The sequence below is a fragment of the Chaetura pelagica genome, unplaced genomic scaffold (assembly GCF_000747805.2).
Source record: "Chaetura pelagica isolate M959 unplaced genomic scaffold, ChaPel_1.0 scaffold109, whole genome shotgun sequence".
Taxonomy (NCBI): Eukaryota; Metazoa; Chordata; class Aves; order Apodiformes; family Apodidae; genus Chaetura; species Chaetura pelagica.
The window spans coordinates 5,054,870-5,074,869 of NW_009970725.1; the positions used below are offsets into that span (position 1 = coordinate 5,054,870).

The following is a 20,000-nucleotide window of genomic DNA, read 5'->3' on the forward strand; positions in this document are numbered from 1 at the left end:
GAATTCTCATATTGGAACTAATTAAATCCTCTCCCAGTGTGGATTTCGCTCACTAAGCCATAATAAAATGGATAAAACTCCATAATTTCTTTGATTTTTATTCCACTTGCACTTTCTCTTTCCTAAGCAGCTTTTCATGTCATGAAAACAATGGTCCAGTATGTATTTAAGAGTTCATCTATTGAACAGTTAATCTCATGACATTTCTCTGTATCTTGATGGAAATACCCAGGACAATAATGCTGGCTAATAATACCAAACTGATGAGCAAAGAAATAACACCCGCATTCCCAGCTGATGATGTGGCAAAGATCAAGAAATTCTGCAAAGCTCAAACTAAAGTAAGTTATAAATTGCACTAATACTGGCTAATGGATAATGAGATTCCATTCTAATGTTGGTAATGTGCAATGTAAGTGTTTGCTGTTTCTTAAATAGGGTATCTTTGACCATTTAAGCAAGTCTTTAGCACCAAACGTTCATGGCCGTGAGTATATTAAAAAAGCCATTTTGTGTATGCTACTGTGGGGTAATGAGAAAGTTCTCAACAATGGGACACGCATTAAAGGAGACATCAATATCTTATTATTAGGTAAAAGCATGTAGAGTTAATAGTGCATTGATAAGTTATTTTATTATCCCCCCCTCCTATCACGCTAGTGTAGTTCTGTTATACAATATAAGCAAGAAAATAAAAGCCAATCCAGTACAAAGGCTCATTTTGTCTTATACAAGAATGTTTGTTAGTGTCTTAGGATCAATTTATTTTATCCTTGGGCACATTTTTACAATTATTTCTGTTTTGTCCCACACTTCCCTATTTACTTGACATCTGTTCTATGTTTCTGACTAGTACTGGCGTGATGCACAATCGAGTTTAATCCTGCACTGCTCATTGGGGCGAGACACCCACTGATTTCATGAATGGTCTTCAGTTTATCTCTCAAGTTGATGGAACTATTCTACTTCTGTCACTTGTAGGCACAGTGGCTGTTCAGTTGTGACTTTATTTCTAAATGCTTTGCTTTCAGTACCTGTAATTAAGTTACATTAGCCTGACAATGCTAACCTGCTACATAACAGCACCTGGCAGAGGTGTCATCTTCCTTGAACAAATCAAGATATTTATTTATTTTCAGAGCTTCAATCAAATATTTGATAGCTTGCTTTAAAAATAGATTGGCCTAAAACAACATTCCTTTTCAAATCTTTCTGTTGGACTACATCCTTTCTCTCCTGAAGAGAGCAACTTGCACAGTGACTTATTGGCAGTACTGCTGAAACACTGCATCCACACTGGACTACTAGAGGTTTTAAACATGTCAGTACAGATGGGAACTGTTACCCAACAACCCTTTGTCAAGAGCACTTGCCCAGCACCTGAATTACATTGCTTTGTGCCCACATACAGCACATGGGGAGCCATGAAGATTCAAAGCAATTGTTATAATGACACTCAATGACATGCTGATGGATCTGCTGGGCTTTGCAATCCAAAGGACTGTTCCTTTATATATATATATATTTAAATACAAATATATTTTAATAAAAATTTACACTCCTGACCTTTGAAATGCCAACTTCTCTTTCTGGCTGAAATGAGCAACTGGAATTCTTATGCACCAATATTTTTGATGTAACCTTACAACTATCTAAATCAATTTAGAGCAAGATTTTCAAGTTCCCTAAGATTCAGGAGCATTCTGGAGGAGTTGGGGAAAAAACCAATAACAATTCTAAAGCATGGAGGATTTCTTACCAGAATCCTTCAACTCTGGGAACTTGATAGCTCCCAAATGTGTCTCTGTAATGCTTTATCTGTCAATTGCCTGAACCTGTGCTTTTGGAGAGGCTGGTGGAACAAGGCAGGCTCCTGCAGCTGAAATACTTAAAAGTGTTTATTTGATTTGCTCACAGCTTTCTCACAATGTTGAACTGAAGTTGAACATTACACCTCATGACATTGATATGGAAGCTGTGTTTTGGAATAATGTATGAAATAAAAGGCTGCAACCATAGGGGGAAAGAAAAAAAAAAAGTAAAAAAAAAGTAAAAAAAAATACTGATGATGTTTTAAAGTACTTACAAATTTTAAGTGAATGTTTTAAACTTCGAAAATTTTGATCTTTCTTACTTGAAAAGAGGAAAAACTTTGTCACTTCTCAATATCTGTTTCAACATACTCACAACCTACTTGCAACACTGTCAGAGGCATCTTCCTCCTTTAGAGGGAAGGAGCTTAGAAACACTGAATAAATAATACTTATTAAGAAGATCAAGTGGAAGCTTATAAAGCCTGGCTGTAGCCACCCTTCAGCTCCCCAGCAAACTGCTTTTTGGGGCCACAGTCCCAGGCTCCCTCGTAGTCAGCAATATTAGGGTGAGTGTTGCCTGACCCCTCAGCCGGGACTCCTGGCTCTCCTGTCCCCACCAGCTTCATCCAGCTATTAGGTCTGTCTGCCAGCAGTAATGAAGCCAACAGCTGCCAGGTTTTGGGGGCCAAGAAGGAAGAAATGCCTCAAGGATGATTGTGACCATGGCAGAGCAGGGCTGCCAGGGGTCCTACATTTGCTCCCACTGAGAGCCATGTCCCTTCTTGTGACCACTGGACTAAATGGCACCACTGGGGCAGCAAATCACCAGACAAACAGGTACTGGCAGGTTGCCTTTTCTCAATCTGATTTGATAGCAATTTACTCTCTGCTCTTACTTAAGCCTCCTAATAGTCCTGATTTAGCGGTCTTCCCAATAAATTGAGGAAACTGATTTCCCATTTCCCAGGAGTATTTCGGCAATTAATTGTAAAAATACTTTGTAAACGCAAGAACATTCATCTCATTCAAGTTCACTCCTGCCAGAGCTTGAAAATTACCAAGATTCAAGTTTACTGGAGCAATTAGCCCCTGACATCATCAGCAAATATTTAATGACTATCTCCTGTGCCCAGCTCAGAGGTCTGAGGGTACATCCTGCAGTCCCTGGGACTGAAGAAGGTGACCATCATGCTCCTCCTGCCCTCATTTCTTTTGCACATCCATGAAGAGGAGTTGGGGCTCTGGTTGCTGAGACCCTTCCATTAAATTTTTATACTGCACACTTGCGTATTTGCAGGGGGTTGCCATGCTGTTAAATGTAACTGAAGTTTGAGGCTGAATGATAAATAAGGCCTTCTGCAGGTGGGAAAAGACCTTTGGTAAGTGTAATCCTGCTAATGACTCCAGTTGAGGTCATCCAGACATGCATGGCCACAGTCACTCCAGGGAGGGGTGTGCAAAAAATATTCTGATTTCACCAGTAGCTGCTGTCCTGGTTTGAGCCAGGATGAAGCCAATTTTTCTTTTTTACTGATTTTTTTTCCTTCATTAAGCTTTCTTGTAACTAGCAACAGTGTGTTCTGCTAGGCTGATAAGACAGTGGAATGTTTTTCTAACTACTGAGGCTTCAAGGCCGCACCTGCACTCTGCCAGCTCAGACACTATGGGGAGATCTGTGGCGAGTGGAGGCTGATAGTGGACTATCGTGGCCTGAATGAGGTGACACTAACACTCAGTGCTGCTGTACCGGACATCCTAGAACTTCAGCATGAGCTGGAGTCAAAAGAAGCTAGGTGGTATGCCACTATTGACATTGCTCATGCATTCTTCTCTATTCCTATAGCACCAGAGTGCAGGCCACAGTTTGCTTTCACCTGGAGAGGAGTCCAGTACACCTGGAATCGACTGCCCCAGGGGTGGAAACACAGCTCAACCATTTGCCATGGACTGATCCATGCTGCACTGGAGAAGGGTGGAGCTCCAGAACACCTGCAGTATATTGATGACATCATTGTGTGGGGTGACACATCAGAAGAAGTTTTTAAGAAAGGTAAAAAGATCATCCAAATTCTTCTGGATGCTGGTTTTGCTGTAAAAAGAAGCAAGGTCAAGGGACCTTCGCAAGAGATCCAGTTCCTGGGAATCAAGTGGCAAGATGGTCGTCGCCAGATCCCAATGGATGTGATTAACAAAGTAACAGCTATGGCCCCACCATCAACTAAAAAGGACACTCAAACCTTTTGGGGGACTGTTGGTTTCTGGAGAATGCATATTTCATGTTACAGTGAAATTGTGAAACCTCTTTATGAGGTGACCAGAAAGAAGAATGATTTCAAATGGGGTCCTGACCAACAGAAAGCTTTTGAGCAGATCAAAAAGGAGATTGTGCAGGCAATGGCCCTTGGACCAGTTCGAACAGGGCCAGACATCAAGAACGTGCTCTACACTGCAGCCGGACACAATGGTCCCAACTGGAGCCTCTGGTAGAAAGCACCAGGGGAGACTCGAGGTCGACCCTTGGGATTCTGGAGCCGGAGCTACAGAGGTTCCGAGGCCAACTACACAACAGCTGCTTAAATACTTTCAGCACCCCTTGTGACAAAAGCCAAAAGTGGAGGGGAAGGAAAGGCTGTTTACTGCACTCCTGTTTCATAAACTAAGGGAAATAATGTACAAGTTATTCAGAACAAATTAATAATTCACGAATGTGCTGAACAAAATGGTAGCAAAGAAAGGTCAGAATTTCTCTACTGCTTATTAAGCTATTTAATTTTTTCCAGTTCTCTTAAGACCAGTGTGCAAAAAGCTTTGGCTCTACAGCTGAAAGTGCTCTGCTTTCCCCTTTAAGAGGTGATCTTCATACTGCAAAATATTCCCTAAACTGCTTCCACCAGCAGCAGGGGGTTGCCAGGAAGGCAGTTGACAGCAGCTGTAGCTGCTGATTAAGAAAATTATGCTCAGCAGTGCATCTCCAGAGATATCAAACTTTCTGTCTTTTGAGCTCTAAAGTCCTCCTGTGGTGCAATGGCCCTCATGTGCCTGGCTGCACACTGTGTGCCCGTGTGTGCGGGAGCAAGAACCCACCTACCCCAGCTCCTGCGCCGCGGCCCGTGGAGGTTTTTTGGCAACAAAGCCATGAAATTATCTTGCTGACACTTAATAAAAAATGGAAAGGGCTTTTATAGCTGAAGAATATTTGTGGGGGGAAAAAAAAAAAAGGAAAAAAAAAGACAAAAGCCACCAATGTTTTTAGCCCACCCAGTCCTGGTCCACCAGATGACTGCGATACTGTGGGAAACAAGTGGGAAAGCAAATTACGTCCAAGCACAGCCAACCTGAGAGTGATCTGACATGCCTGCAAAGTGGTTTGTGCAATATGGGTGAGAATGAAGGCAAGTGGAAGCCAAGATGACTTGCTCTTGGTAAAGCAAGTGACACCACCTCGTCTAAACACTCAGGCAAGATTATGGTGTAAATGAAAACATTTCTATGACTTTGCTAGCACAAAAGGCAGAATGGTTTGTTCATTTGAAACCCCGGGGAAAAAAGGTACATAAACTTCTATTCCTCCCTTCCCCACATTTAATTTCAGAAATACCTTTGAGGTTGCTGAGACTGCATTCAAAACGGATGCGTCTGTGGCTATTTGTATTTCTTAGAAATTCAAATTTGTTTCAAAGCTCAAGATTTACTCTTAGGGCAAAGGCAGTTGCCAGGTAGTGCTCTGCAGATCTTTCATGGACGGGTCTGTAGTCAGCAGGGAGGTTTGATGTCAACCAAATGGCTTCCCAGTCACTCCCACTGTGTGCCTGCTCAGAGACCTGACCAGGAAAGCCAGTGTGGGGCATCCGGACTGGGAAGCACTGGCTTTTCCTGGAAATGGGGATTGGGTGCAGGATAGGGACTTAACTCCCAAAGGAGGAGGACAAATATTTATATCTGGTCTTCAGTGGCTCTGTGAAACCCAGCCTCGTTCTCCACCAGTTCCTCCAATAAAACCTCCAAGCCATAAACCACTCATATTAATAAATAGCAATAGCCTTCAGCAGCAGCCTATGAAGGGATAATCTTCCACAGGGACAGCAGAGTCAACACCACCAGGCTCCACCACTGGCCTTGTCAGGTTATGCTTCTAAGCTTTTCTTCAGTCCTCCAGCTTCTACTGATGAAATATGTTTTGTGTGATGCTTGTGCCAGAGCAGCCTCCCCATCATCCTGTGAGTTCCCCAGACCTCCCTGAGGGAGAGAGCTGCCCAAAGAGACTCTGCAGTGCTGTGGTGGGGGCAGCCGGAGGTCTGATTTTTTTTCCATTTGAGGAAATTAATATACTCTTATCCCAGTGGCTTTTCTTTTTCCATTCTTCTCAGTCATGCATGCTAAAGCTTAAGCACAGTCATTATTCTTTTGAGCAAGGCAAACTTGCAGTTGCCCTGACTGCCTGCAGAGGATGTTCCTTAACCAGTTGAGATGATCGATAGTTTCAGTTTCTGTTTCTCTCCTTACCTTCAGCTTACCCTGACAAATTTTTCTAATTATGAAAGCATGACAGTAGCAGCCAGAATGAAACCTGACTCTTCTAAGGAGCAACAGAGATTCCTACTGCAGTTAATAAACAAAGTTCATTAAATTACTTAATAACTACCAAACTTAATAAACTACTTACTTATTTAACAAATTAAAGTTACAATGTTATGGTATGCAATCCATAACACTCTGTTCTGGACAAGCAAACATCATTTCCATGAGTGAAAGCTGTCTTCATAGCCGAGTCTTCCCAACATGATGAGAAGTATGGAAAAAAAAAAAAATCAATCACAGATGAAGAGGAAGACGTGCTACTGACAAGATTTGATCTGCATTTTGTTGCATAAACTGCTTAGATCCAGACGGTGTTAAAAATATCAAGGGCAAATGCACATACTCAGAACTCTAGCAGAACAAGATCGCTGGTTCTCGTTACGTGTCAGCAACGGCTAAGCAGAAATGCTGTCATTAAGAAGTTAATCAAAATGTTCCACCAAATCGTTTAGAGATAAGATTTAAATCTGATAAAGAGTACACAAACTTCTTTTCCCCATGAATATCACACTGGAAGAGCAATCATGTTTATGTAATGTATGGTATGATTAAACATTGCAACCTTGGGAAACAATAAAGTTTGATTTTTTTTCTTTTAAGTTCTAGACATTCAAGTTAAACTTCTTTGACACTCTCTTGTTTTCGCAGTAGGTAAAGTCAAAGGCATGGACTGTTTCATCTCAGGTGGAAGAAGTGTAAGAATTTGTGAGCAAATGAAGATGAAAACTGGAATGCAAACCTGTCTGCAAGCTTTATGATACCAGTTATAGTGTACATGTTGTAAGTAATGAACTTTGACTGGGGAGGGAGAAGAGAAAAAATCATTCCATGAAAAAATAGAAGAAGGTGACAATGGTCACGGTTTTGAAGAAGTTTAATACAAAGGAGACTGATCCATATACACTACAGAAAATTATTAATTTGCAGGTAGGAGGGGTGATCAATCTCAGTTGCTGTGGTCTTTTTTCCCCCAGTTCATTCTACTGATGCTCAGAAAGGGGAGACAACAAAGTGACCAGTCACATAGAGTATGTCTGCTGCAAAAACAGTACATAATATTCTTGCATAAAATGAATTATTAAAACTTTACTTTAGAGATGTCTTCTGTAATAAACTGGAATATATGAAAGAAGTGGGAAAATGAGAACACCATATATTTAATTTCTTCATAATTTCATAGCACAATCTGAGCGAAATACAGATATTTTGCTGTTATTGCATCAAATAGCACAAAAGTCTCTAAGCAACAAGTCTAGATTTGAGAAACAGCAATTGACAGTTCAGAAAAGGCAGTTTATTTGGTGGTGATCTTCTCCTTCTGAGACATGACTATCTGTACTAAGGATAGCTTGGAAAATGTAATTCAAGCAGACAGGAGAATTAACATCCTATTTATGAGAATGAAAAGTACTTTAACTGACAGGTGGCATCTATGTCTTAGCAAAAGCCCCTGAGCTCTAATAACATTGGAAAAGGAGAGGTGGGAAGGACAATAATATGGAGGAATATCACTTCTCTGTTCTTATCTGCAGTTTAAAAAATGACAGTTCATGACTCCTGCCCTGCACCTTGGAAGAGTGTCTTCCTGGCAGGGGTGGTACAGGACACCTAACACGCTTATCTGAAAGAAGAGAGCTCGTGTCTAGGATCAGTCCCTTTTTTGCATTTAGACAACGTGGTGCCAGCCAGACGATCAGACATTATGATTCAGTTATCTGCTACTTGTGCAAAAGCCAGACTGAGTGACCTGATCCATGTGATGCAAATAGCAATGAAATTGTCCTACTTGGCCTGTATCAGGAACATGAGGCTGTGTATACTGCCTAGCATAGATACAAGGTGGCGTGACTAAAAGATTTTCTGAAATGTTGAAATTCTTCAAGACAGACCAGTAAGTAGCTAGAACAACAGGCTACCTGTTTTATTCCAAACCTGAGCCACTGACTTGAATATCAGGGTTATTTTATTTTGCTTTCAAGCCCAAGCTGTGACTGTGGTAGACTCAGCAGTGGGGAATGAGTCATGCACACAGCTTTAAATACAATGTGCACATACTCTGCTGGATCCAGCTGTACATCTAGTCTGGGGCCCAGACAAGAGGGTCAGAGAAGACAACATTCACTAATGCCCGGGTCTTTGCAAGGGGAGCAGGCTCCGTGTACCAGCAGAGATCCACACTTGAATGAGGAACAGGAGCAAGGGCAGCTGACCCAAGAAGTCGCTGCCCACAGTTCAAGGTCTCATTCTGCACCTTGTGGGAACTCCCTGCTGCCCTCCAGTACGAGTGACAGGCTCTGGCACTTCCTGCAGCCAGAGACCTGGACAACTGGCATAAGGACTGGAGAATAAGTCTTATGATGAGTAGCTGAGGGAACTGGGATTGTTTAATCCGGGGAAGACTGGCTCCCTTCCTGGCTGAGGGGAGACTTTATTGCTCTCTACTACTACCTGAAAGGAGGTTGTAGTGCGGCGGGGGTTGGTCTCTTCTCCCAAATAACTAATGATAGGATGAGAGGAAATGGCCTCAAGGTGTGCCAGGGGAGGTTTAGATTGGATATTAAGAAAAATTTCTTTACTGAAAGAGTGGTCAAGCATTGGAACAGGCTGTTGAGAGAAGTGGTGGAGTCACCATCCCTAGAGGTGTTCAAAAAACATGTAGATACAACATTCTAGGACATGGTATAGTGGGCATGGTGGTGTTGGCCTGATGGTTGGGCTTGATGACCTTAGAGGTCTTTTCCTCTTTAATGATTCTGTGATTCTGTGATTTCATATCCCAATTATAGGTTCTTTACAGTAGCCCTGGCCTGTAGAGAGTGGAACGTGCCAGCGCAAATCCTTGTTGCAGCTTTTAACCTGAATCACTACAGCGTGAGAAGGACAAGAAAGAGCAGTGGAACTTGGTGCAGATTTAAGGCTAATGGAGCTTACTATCATAGTAGTATCTCAGTGATGTCACACAACTTTACATCAAAGATTTTTAGTAAAAGTTTAGGTGACTAAATCTGTTTTCAGAAAGTAAACAGCTAGGCTGTCCTCTGACGGACCAACGGAGTATCTGATCTGTTATTAATATCCTTATTATCTGTAAATATGTCAAATGTACGTTTTCAAAATTTAATTGTTTCATTAAAAATAACAGATGCTGTCCTAGTAATCGTGTAGGAAAGGTCTTTGTAAAGCAGGTAAGTCAGCTCCAGAGGAAAGCTGCAGGACCTGGGCTGGTGCATTTTTGTTGCTGTTTTTATGAGACCACTGGTACTGGGGCTTTGCAACTGCAACCAGTTAAATTGCAAATCCAGGTAAAGCATTTACTCATGCAGAAAACTCCAGTTGAAGTGCTTAGTTTCCTAAGCCATAGAGGTACTTTTAATCACTTCCTTTCTTCACAGAAAAATACCATCACTGTCAGTCATTTGTGCTACAGTTTTTTTAGAAAAACTTATTTGTTCAGGAACTTGAGCTGGTAGTATAACTTCTGTGATATGATGCTGGACTTCCTGAGCAATTTTTTTGCATTGTAAATTGAAAAAAAAATACCTTTTCATCTTGAATATTTTAGGTCAGTTAATGACATTAATCAAACCTCAGTCTCTTTTGGCTCTACGGAATCTACACACCAGTGAAAAGTGAGTTGTTCACACTCACTGAGCAGGAGATGCAGTTTTAAGTTGTGCTCTTCACTGATTCCCATTGGAAAAGAATAAGCAGAAGCTTAAGGCTTTTTTCCCATGGAAATTTACTATTCCGGAATACGCCCTACAGAATTTGTATCTTGCACAAAATATTGTAATATAAGGCTCTGTCTATTAAACTCTCTTGTGATGAAAGCACAGGTAAGTATGCCATTTCATGTAATCTGGATTTCAAAAAAATATAAACGATCTCTGTAGTCACAAAGCTAGTAATTCACATTTGAAATTATGAAATGCTCACAATTTATAATGTTAAGTATTTCAGCCAGAGTTGAATTTATGAACAGTCTCATCTGTGTCTTCTTAACTCCATGTAAATCTATGTGCATATCTTAATTGAAAGCACATTTGGAGGATTATTTGCATGAAAACTGCTGATGAAGACATGTCAAAATAAGAAAGTTATTTTAAGGCATCTATAGTAGGGTATTTTCCTATCCAGGATGTTTGTTAGCTCTGACAAATGTTTGTTAATTTTGTCTGGCTGTTTTAATGACTCTTAGGGATCTGACAAAAGCTAGTAAAACCAGCTATGAATGCTTTAAATATAACTACGTTTCAGAGAATACTAATGAGAAGAGGATTACATATAAAATGTCAGTCCAGAAGTATATACATTTGTTGCTTTGAGCCGTGCAGTGGCATTCAGAGGAAGACCAGCTCCCTCATCAAATTTCCATACATTTGAACTGCTCTTGCCCATAGTTAGGGTAAATGCACGACAAATGTTATGATCATCAACATCCATTCCAGGGAATCAAAGTAGCTGCTGACCTTTAAATGTGAACATATCCACATACCAGCCTACCAACCATCTGGTGTGACCTGACATTTCTATTACTGGCCCTCCTGTCCCTTGCATCCTCCCTCCAAAACAATGCAAATGTGATGATCTGTGTCCTTGGTGACCACAATCTTCCTCTGCAAAATGTCCTCAGGGAAGAAAACTTTGCTTCCTCTGAACCTTCTATTTCCATACCTACCTCATTCTCCAGATCCCTCTGAATTGTAGCCCTCCTTATCATGGATGTTAAGGAAGACACCAAATTCAACATCCCTCCTCCCCAGCTAACGTGCCCAGCCAGGGAAGGTCCCAAGTGATCTCTCCATCCCAATCCTAGGGGTGCAGTTGCTGTTCTTCCTGCTTGCAGGTCTGGCCTGTAGCAGGGCTCAGTGTGTAGTGAAGAAACACACTCTCACAAACACAGAGGAACACAGACACACAGAGATCCCTTACACAGCTGGCTGCAGAGACAGTCTCACACGCACAGAGCAGTGCAGGTAGCACAACCCACCTAAAATGACACCCAAACTCACACAAGTGCAGACAGCCCCATCCTCTTCCTCCCCTCCAGCTGATCAGAATGGAGGTTCTCTGGTGAGAACATGCATGTTCTCACTCTGCACATCTCTAAGCACACCCACACTCACAGACCCCTCAAATGTTAGCATGGACTCTAAAACTGTTTCATATCCATCCCTGGACCTAGGGTCCTTTAACTGGTATGCACGTCATCTGCTAATTGCCAGACAGAGCAATGTGATGCCTGCTAGTGAGATGGATGCATACTCTCACACAGTCATAACATAAGCTCTCCCAGAGTCATGGAACCCTTGAATAATATCACAGGCTCTCAGTCCTGCAAGCCCTATGGCCCAAGTCCTGCTGCCTACAATCCCTCCACTTACTGACACACATTCTCTTGCATGCAGATCTCTCTGTGTGCTAGTACGTAGATCCACAAAATCTAAGACCTGTGGTCTGCTCTAGCTATGGGCAGTACACAGATCTCTTTTGCATGTTGGTCTCTCCAGCTACTGTCATCGTTTTCCCACACTAATTTCTGTCTGATCCACAGTGACCTTTCCCCTTTTCTTTAGATTCTTTGGAGCTTCCCCTAAACACCCCATAGACATTTTTACATAAGTCCACAAGCCTCTTCTGATAGCCTATATCCCAAACAGCCTCAAGTATCCCATAATACTCACATTAATCATGTTTCCCCCTTTCTATTAGTTAAAAATTGTTGTTCAGGTTGACATTCTGGAAGGCTCTGCCTGAGTAGATCCTTCAACAGACCATCAAGCAGTGGCTGAAGCATTTTGCATCCTCATTATTTTCTCTGTTGTGAATTTCTCTTCCTCATTAAGGTTCATATGTCTGTGTGGTTAATTTATCATTTTCCTCATTACTTGCTATTTCTTTTATACTGAGTAGATCACAACCTAATAACTCAATGAGCCAGACACTCCCCACTCTCCACATACCCTCACACTACTGACTGCCAGCTGTTTTAGGACCCAGAACTGCTGAGCAACCCATGATTACAGAGTCCATCTCCATTTCATAATAGACATCTGTATCATAATAAGATAGCAAACCTAGACGTCCTTCTGTTGATTGAGAGTTTGGATGCAGTTTTACCTGTTTTCTTTATCTTCCGGCAGACTTAAAACACAGGACAGGCATGTTCACACAATGTATTTCCAACTTTCTCCATTCCATGGCAATACACAACACTGGCAGACACTTTATTGACTTTAGCACAGAATTTTATCCAGATGATGAATTATTTTCCAGACTTTACAAATCTTTTACATGATGGTTGAGATTAAAGCAATAGAAGGAATGATGTAGTTGTGGTTTTCCAGTGATGTTCATCTTGTGTCTTTGATGCTCATTTGCATTATCTTCAGAAGGACGTTTTAGTCTAAATGGGGAAAAAAAACAAAATACAGCAAACCCACATATCAAAAGCATGTAGGGAATGGAAACGTGCTTTTAACATAAGACAATTAATTACAAAGAAACCATAATAATTTACTGGAAGGTCATAAAGTTAGTGTCAAGTATCTGGCACTGCACAGAGCTATTGCACCTCAATAGCACATCACAAAGAATATTAGGAAAAAACCAAAATGGAAGTCTGCTCTCTGGAAAGCCATTCCTCTTCAGGTTGCTTGCCTTTCATGCCTTGTAATTTCCATGTCTAAGTCTCTCTTTAAGCTAAGAGTCCTGCTGCCTGGGACTTTATGAAACTTCCTGTCAAAACCTGCCCAAATGTCTCTGCTCTTCTCTACATGGCCTTTCTGATCCAACCATTCAGATAATTTTAATCTGCTGTTTTCTTTCAAGTCTCCTTAAGTAATATTTTCCATGGCTACTTTGTTCCTTGTGTGAAAAGTGGCAATTGACTAGTGAAAGTGATTTTTACATTTGCTTTTTGTTTTGACATTTTGGGTTGGGTTTTCCAGCACCATATCCAGGTATTTTAAGGGGAGATCTTTAGTACAAAATAGATTTAATACAAGTCCACTAAGTGGAATATGTGGTTTAGTTACAAATTAAAAATTACCCCTTTTGTTCACACTCTCTCACTCTATCTATGCTGCCATTGGGGCAGTGAGAGTGGCTGAGGGAGGAGGAGGAGAACAGGTTTTTAATAAAGTAGTTTTTTGATATTTGATTAATTAGTAGCAATTAATGCAGCTGTTTAATTCCTAAGCTGGAGTCTTCAGACTTAAAAAACATGACACATTCCAATTTACTTCTTACTAAATGTTATTGTTTAGTTGTTAATAGACATAGATATATATATGTGTGCATGTATGTATAAATATTTATATATATATTTATTGACAGAGGTAAAATACTTACTTCTTCTAGAGACAGTGTCTCCCTATTTTTCTGTCCATGGCTGTATTTCTTTTTAAGGCACACTGCAGTTGTGATAGTGACAATAAGCATTACAACAAATACAGCTATGGTTGAAGAAACAGCTATTACAGTATTTTCTCGTGTTGAGCCTTTTCTTTCACACTTTTCTCCCATGTACCACCAGTCCTCACCTGCTGGACATCTAGAAAAGAAAAGAACAAGCATGTGCTATCACCTAAAGATTAGAGGCATGAAAAAGGTTACATAAGAAAAACAGCATCTCTGATGCCCTGTTTCTATATCCCGCAGTCTAAATTACCTCAAAAGTGACTTCTATTTTTAAAATTGTCTTGAGTGATCTGGCTTAAACAGAGGTCTGTATCAGATTCCCATTGTTTCCCAATAGAAAATCAGAGTGCAAGCTGACTGCTAGTCACACACTTCTCCAGGACAGAAAGTAGGTCACATTGGCACTAGGTCTTCAAATAGTCCAGAGGTGTCAGAAAATAAATGTTCTCTTCCCAAAATTTTGAAATGAGACATAACATTCAGTATAATTATTAATTTTTTTTTTTGTCATCTTGGAACAGTTTCTCGACACTTGCTGGTACTTGTGGCCTGGTTCTGATGGGTTGCACAAGAATCGTTTTTTAAAAGGTTTCCAAATGGGGAGATATAACAATTAATGAGTCATCCTGACTCTTCTTGCTCTCAGCCTTTAGATTTTTGCCTCACAGCACTCTCCTGCCACAGCATCACTTAAGGCTACTATCTTCAGCCTTAGAGCTTATTTGAGAGTTGGAACAATGCTAAGCAGCCAGGCAGGCTACATAGATATATCCACAGAGAATTAAGTAGAAGTTGGTACTAATTTTCTTGCAGTGCAAGCAATCTTTTTAGTCCTCAGCCTTCATTGCTGGTTTCACAGGGAAGCATAACACTTTGGCAATTCATGGTCATAATCTGCCCTACACAACATTTCTGAGTCAAATGCTAAAATAACGTCTGTACAGCTTCCTCTCTGAGAAGTATCAAACACTTTTACTACTGATATAAATGCTATTTTGTTTCAACTGTATTTATATTTAACTCTTCTGGATTTTGCCATAGGGACTTCTAAGGAGATGCACAGTCCATTTTATAACATTGGACTAAAAATTACTGAAAACAATAAACATGTTTAAAATATAATTTACAAGGAAGTCAAGCAGAGTACTTCAAAATGGTCAAATGCTGAGGTTAGGAACTTTGTTGCCTAAACTGGTCATAAGGTTAGACTCGCAGTAGCAGTTGGAAATATTTGCCATAGTCAGCTATGGTCTTTCTTTCCTTTCATTAGCAACAGAGATTTATTCTACTAGAAACTTTCATTTCGTACCCCAAAATTGCCTTTGAGAGTGAATAAAAGCAGTTACCTGCACACTGGTGCCCTATTTATAATAATACACACACCATCATTTTCACAAGGGTTGTCTGGACAGGAATCTGGAACTTCTGTCTCTGGCTTTTGGGTTATGGTGACAGAGGCTGTTGTGGTGGGTGTTGTGGTGGTGGCAGTGGCATTAGAGGTAGGTTTGATGGTGTGGCCAGTGAGTGTACTCGTAGCAAAGGTGGGTGTAGCATTTGGCTGAGTTGTTAGTAGATGTGATATATCTGCATGGTAAAAAGACAAGAAATACGGTATTCATGCTATTTTCCCCCTTATTCTAATGATTAGTTCTAATAGTCAAGAGCAAAGAGTCTGTTCACAGGTATAGTGGAAAAACGGTCTTTTTTACCTTTCAGGAGCCTGATGTATTTTGGAAATATCTTCTATATTTTTTTTCAGTAACTGACAACTTTATTCAAAGCATTTTATTGAAAATAATTTTCATAAGATTAGAATTGTTTTATACACCTTCATGTGAGAAAAGGAATTATATAGTGCATGTACCTATCTACAAATGTATTCAAGCATATAATTTGACTTTAGATACCTGTGTAGTTTCAAAACTGCTCACACACAAAGCACATCATGTGTATTTATATCTATTACACTAGTGACTTAGTAAGGATGTGACACTCTATGTTTACTGTACCATAAAGAATATCAGCTATGTTTACATACCTTCCATTGTTAGAAGAATGTAAACACTGTCTTCTTTAATAAAGTTGCGGCTTCTAAGTCTCTGATGAGTTAAAAATGCACTTGTTCCACTTCCTTGACCTCTCATGAACGTAGTTCCATTCGGAAAAGTTGCTAGAGACCCCACTTTATCTGGCCTATCCCAAAAATAATTTGAGGAGGAATCTGGAAAAAAAAAACAACCTGAATGTGAGTGTGGGACCACTCTGGATTTGTTCTGAACACGGTCTCTTCCTTCTCAGATAATCTCTGTTGCAAAGTCATATGGAGGCCTCTCTTAACAAACAACAGACTGCATCCTGCTTTTTGCCTGCTTTTGGTTAGCTGCTCATGGATATCTTGAGTATGAAGAAGACAATAAATTACCTGAATCTCAAGGAGTAGGAAAAATGCTGAACATGCCTACAACATTTGCAGACTCTTTTTCCTGAGATTCCACACTGCTGAGATGCACAAAACAATGGAGATCTTTAAAGGCTTGGTTTAGCCTGAGGTATTGAGAAAAGAACCTGCTGGAGATGAGGTTACCAGAGAGCTAGTCAAAAACCTGTTGTATTTTCTTTTTTGTTATTTTAAATTGTGGTGGACAGGGTGACGAGTAGCACATGAAACATCTGTAAAATTAACTATTTCAGTGCTTCTGAAGAAAAGAGCATCTCTTGATGTGGATGTAGGGCAAAGGGTACTTGAACAACTTGAACGACCACAGAACACTTACGTCCTCCCCATCAAACCCTGTTCTGAGTCTCAAAGCTGAGTCTGTGCCTATGAGAGTATCTGACAGAGGGAGAAGGAACTGCCTGTCTGTTGGCTAGACAAAGGGTAGGAGTTACAAGGCTTCTCTTGGGAATGTGGGGATACATGAATACTTAAGGGAGAAGCAGAGTGCAGACAGACTGGGTGTCCAAAGGGTCAGGGAAGGAAAAGGGCCAAGCACTGTGGCCATAACAGCAGAGAGCACAGAGAAAATGTCAACCGCCTATGGAGGACCTCGTGTGGTGCATCTTTCATTTACAGGGAGGACATTTAGTCTTTCTAGATTACCCACTTTTTTTTTTACAAAATAACAATGTCATAGAAAAATGGATGTAAAATACATTTTTAAAAAAATAATACTGTGAGTTAAACATTTTAGTACCTTCTTCTTTTACTAATATTATGGTCTGAAAGCCCAAAAAACTAATTCAATGGTGGAGGTGGTTTCTTTTGACAAAACCCTTTTATAAATGCAGAAAGTAATTGTGACTTAAAGCCAATCTTTATAAAACTATGAATATGGGTTTTTTTCTTTATCTGTCTTTATAGAGATTTCGAAGAGCTACATCTTTACCTCAGCTGCCTCAGTTCCAAGTTATTGTGGACAATTGCTTCTTATCTTCTCACACCTTGAACAAGTACATATTATGTAATATGAATCAGTACTTTGTCCATCTGGAGATTTGCACTGACACCACTGTACCTTTTACAAGGAGGGTGGGGATTTGTTTAATAGCTCTACTTTTACCTGGTGTGAACTGTGTATATTGTTAATTCAGTATTTTTCTTTCAAGCCTTCTGGAAAACTTCCATTCTCATTAAAGCAGATATAAATACATCTCCACAGTGCACATGAAGGAAATTTTAGGAGTGGATCATCCACCTGTTTCTTATGCAAATCAGCTTTGAAATCCAGGGTCTCAGCTTAAGCTACTTGTATGGGGTTTTTTTTCCTGTCTGTGCATCAATGATATGGTTGCTGTGAGCAAATGGAACATTCCAGAAGCTGAAAAAACTGCATTAGTTTATACAAAGAGAAAATGTTACTCCTTATCTTTTGGCTATGTTTTAAATGTATTGGATAGAACATCTGGTTTTAACTAACCTGATAATTTCCGGGGGTCAGTTGTTATACTTCTTTGGTTTGACATCCGCCGACGAATATCAGGATGCTGGTCAAGCAGAACCATGGTACCTTGTTGCCATGCACAGGGCCATTGCAACTGATCATCATTTGCTCCAGAAATCAAGTGCAAGTATATTGCTAAATTAAACGGATTGTCAGCAGTACCATTTACATACAAGCTGATCTGGAAAGCATATCCTTCACTAGAGTAAAAAGGTGGACTGTATATTCTTCCTGCTGCCCCTGCTGGTGTTGTGTTGAGGAGACTTGTGAAATTTCTGATATGCCAGATGTGGTGGGGACACTGAGTTTCTGACAAATTGATGTCATCAATAGAGAGGCCTCCTTTTGATGAGCCACTTCCTCTCACACCTTGAAACACAACCCGGAATTTATGTGTGGCATTCAAAGAAACATGATGGAGCTGCCAGTAAGTTGCAGGTGAACCTGAAAAACAAGGGGAGGGATTTCTGAGTAAGCTGTCCAGACAAACCCTACATAGGTCTACAGACCCTATAGGGATGCTTTGTAAGAATTTCTCAGTTCCACTGGCACTGACATGGTGGAATATTTCTCCTGTAGATCACCACGAGTCTGATGCTGCATCCAAAACTGCCTGTACTAGCAAATTCCACTGGGCTGCAAAAGCAGTATGTGTAAAAGCAAAGACCTCTGCACAGGGGCCTTGTAAGGTGAGTCAAAGTAGGCCATTCTTTGTTAACAGCATGTCCAACAAGGCAGCTTCTTTTCCTGTCTGCTTTTCATTCACCTGCATGGAAGACCAGGCTTTCAGCTGCATTTACGGAATAAGGAGTGTCAATCCCAGGTACAAACTCATGCTTCTCTTTCCTAACCATTCTAAACACAACAAAGTGGATCTCAGATATGAGTCTTAATTTCTTGCCATTTTTCATTACCATTAAAATTAGGGGGGAAAAAATAAACCAGGAGCAAGAACAAAAGCACCCCACTGTTTTCCATTAATTTGCCTCTGCACAAACTACAGGTTTTTTGAACTGCAACGATTATATGCAAGACTGGGGTTTCTGACTCATGTTCAATGAGCAGAGTGGCTGCTGTGCTGTAAAATGTCCCACCCCCACAGCCACTCCTGCTCCTGGCCAAAAGCAGCCACAGCTGCCACAGAAAGGGTTCAGGGCTTGTCCCTCATCCTCCTGGGCATGGTGGTTCCATGCAAACCCATGAGCAGCTCAGCCATGATGTCAGATCATGGTTGGAAAGGGCTGGAGCGTCACTGGTTTTTCCAGTTTGCTGGATACATCGGTGAGGGTAGCTTGGGTGAAATATTATCTTAAACCATCCCTGAAAGTTCTACCAGACATTGTCGAAGTAGAGACACAGATATGAGACGAGAGACTTAAAAGGAAATTAAAGACTTCAGACAGCAAGAATGGGGGATGGGACATAATACATGTGAAAGAGTATTTGTGAAGAAGGCTGAAGTGCAGAGAAATTAATCTTGGCTTCAAAGTAGGGTCTGAAAGTTTGGAGGGCTCAGATTGAACCAAAATCAACATCTGCCTTAGCATGCCTGATACTTTCGTTGATGACTCCTGATGGCACACAGGGATGATGGATGCATCAGAGCAAAGAGAAGTGGAAAAAAGAAAAACAGGCACCAGCAGCAGCTGAGTCTAAAGGGACAAAAAGAAGTCGAAGAGTAGACTTGATACCTGTCCTGGTTTGAACCAGGGTGAAGCGGATTTTCTCTTTGCTGATTTTTTTTTTTTTTAATTTCAGTGAACTTTTTTTAGCAGCACCAGTGGACTGATAACAACCAAGGACACTTCTGAAGCTCATGTTTGCAGCTTCCCCACTCCCCTCCATGAGGTAGCAGATGAGACTGAAGGCAGGATAAGCCTTTAGAATATTCCCTTCTCATAATATTTTCTCTACTAGGCTTTCGGTATAGGTTAAGACATCATGGAAGTCAAGCCTTTTGGTTTTCTTTTCTCTCTTTCTGCTTACTGTCACTTCTATCACTCTCTCTTTGGCCCTATTTTTTTTCAACTTTTTTTCACAGCCAGCATCTGAGGACCCTGCCCATGTGCCCAGATACTCCCTCCTTCAGCCGGGAGCCTATGAGAATCACCAGGGGAGGAGGGAGGGAATCAGGTGTTACACATCCTTTATAAATATCTATATTCCCTTATCACTAATAATTAAAATCAATTTGCTTCACTTTTCAACCCAGAAAGCCTCTCTCTCACTTTTTTCTCTCTCTTTC

General features: G+C 40.7%; 1 protein-coding gene across 1 annotated transcript in view; it reads right to left on the reverse strand.

The window, feature by feature from the left end:
* Positions 1-5,063: 5,063 nt before the first annotated feature.
* Positions 5,064-20,000, reverse strand: part of MEP1B (meprin A, beta) — a 31,935-nt gene continuing 16,998 nt past the window's right edge. Inside the window, exons 11-15 of the mRNA XM_010006894.1 lie at positions 17,732-18,199; positions 15,853-16,035; positions 15,161-15,398; positions 13,746-13,947; positions 5,064-5,102 (exon numbers count right to left, since the gene is read on the reverse strand). Coding sequence (XP_010005196.1) covers positions 5,064-5,102; positions 13,746-13,947; positions 15,161-15,398; positions 15,853-16,035; positions 17,732-18,199 — 1,130 coding nt within the window. The remainder of the gene's footprint in view (positions 5,103-13,745; positions 13,948-15,160; positions 15,399-15,852; positions 16,036-17,731; positions 18,200-20,000) is intronic.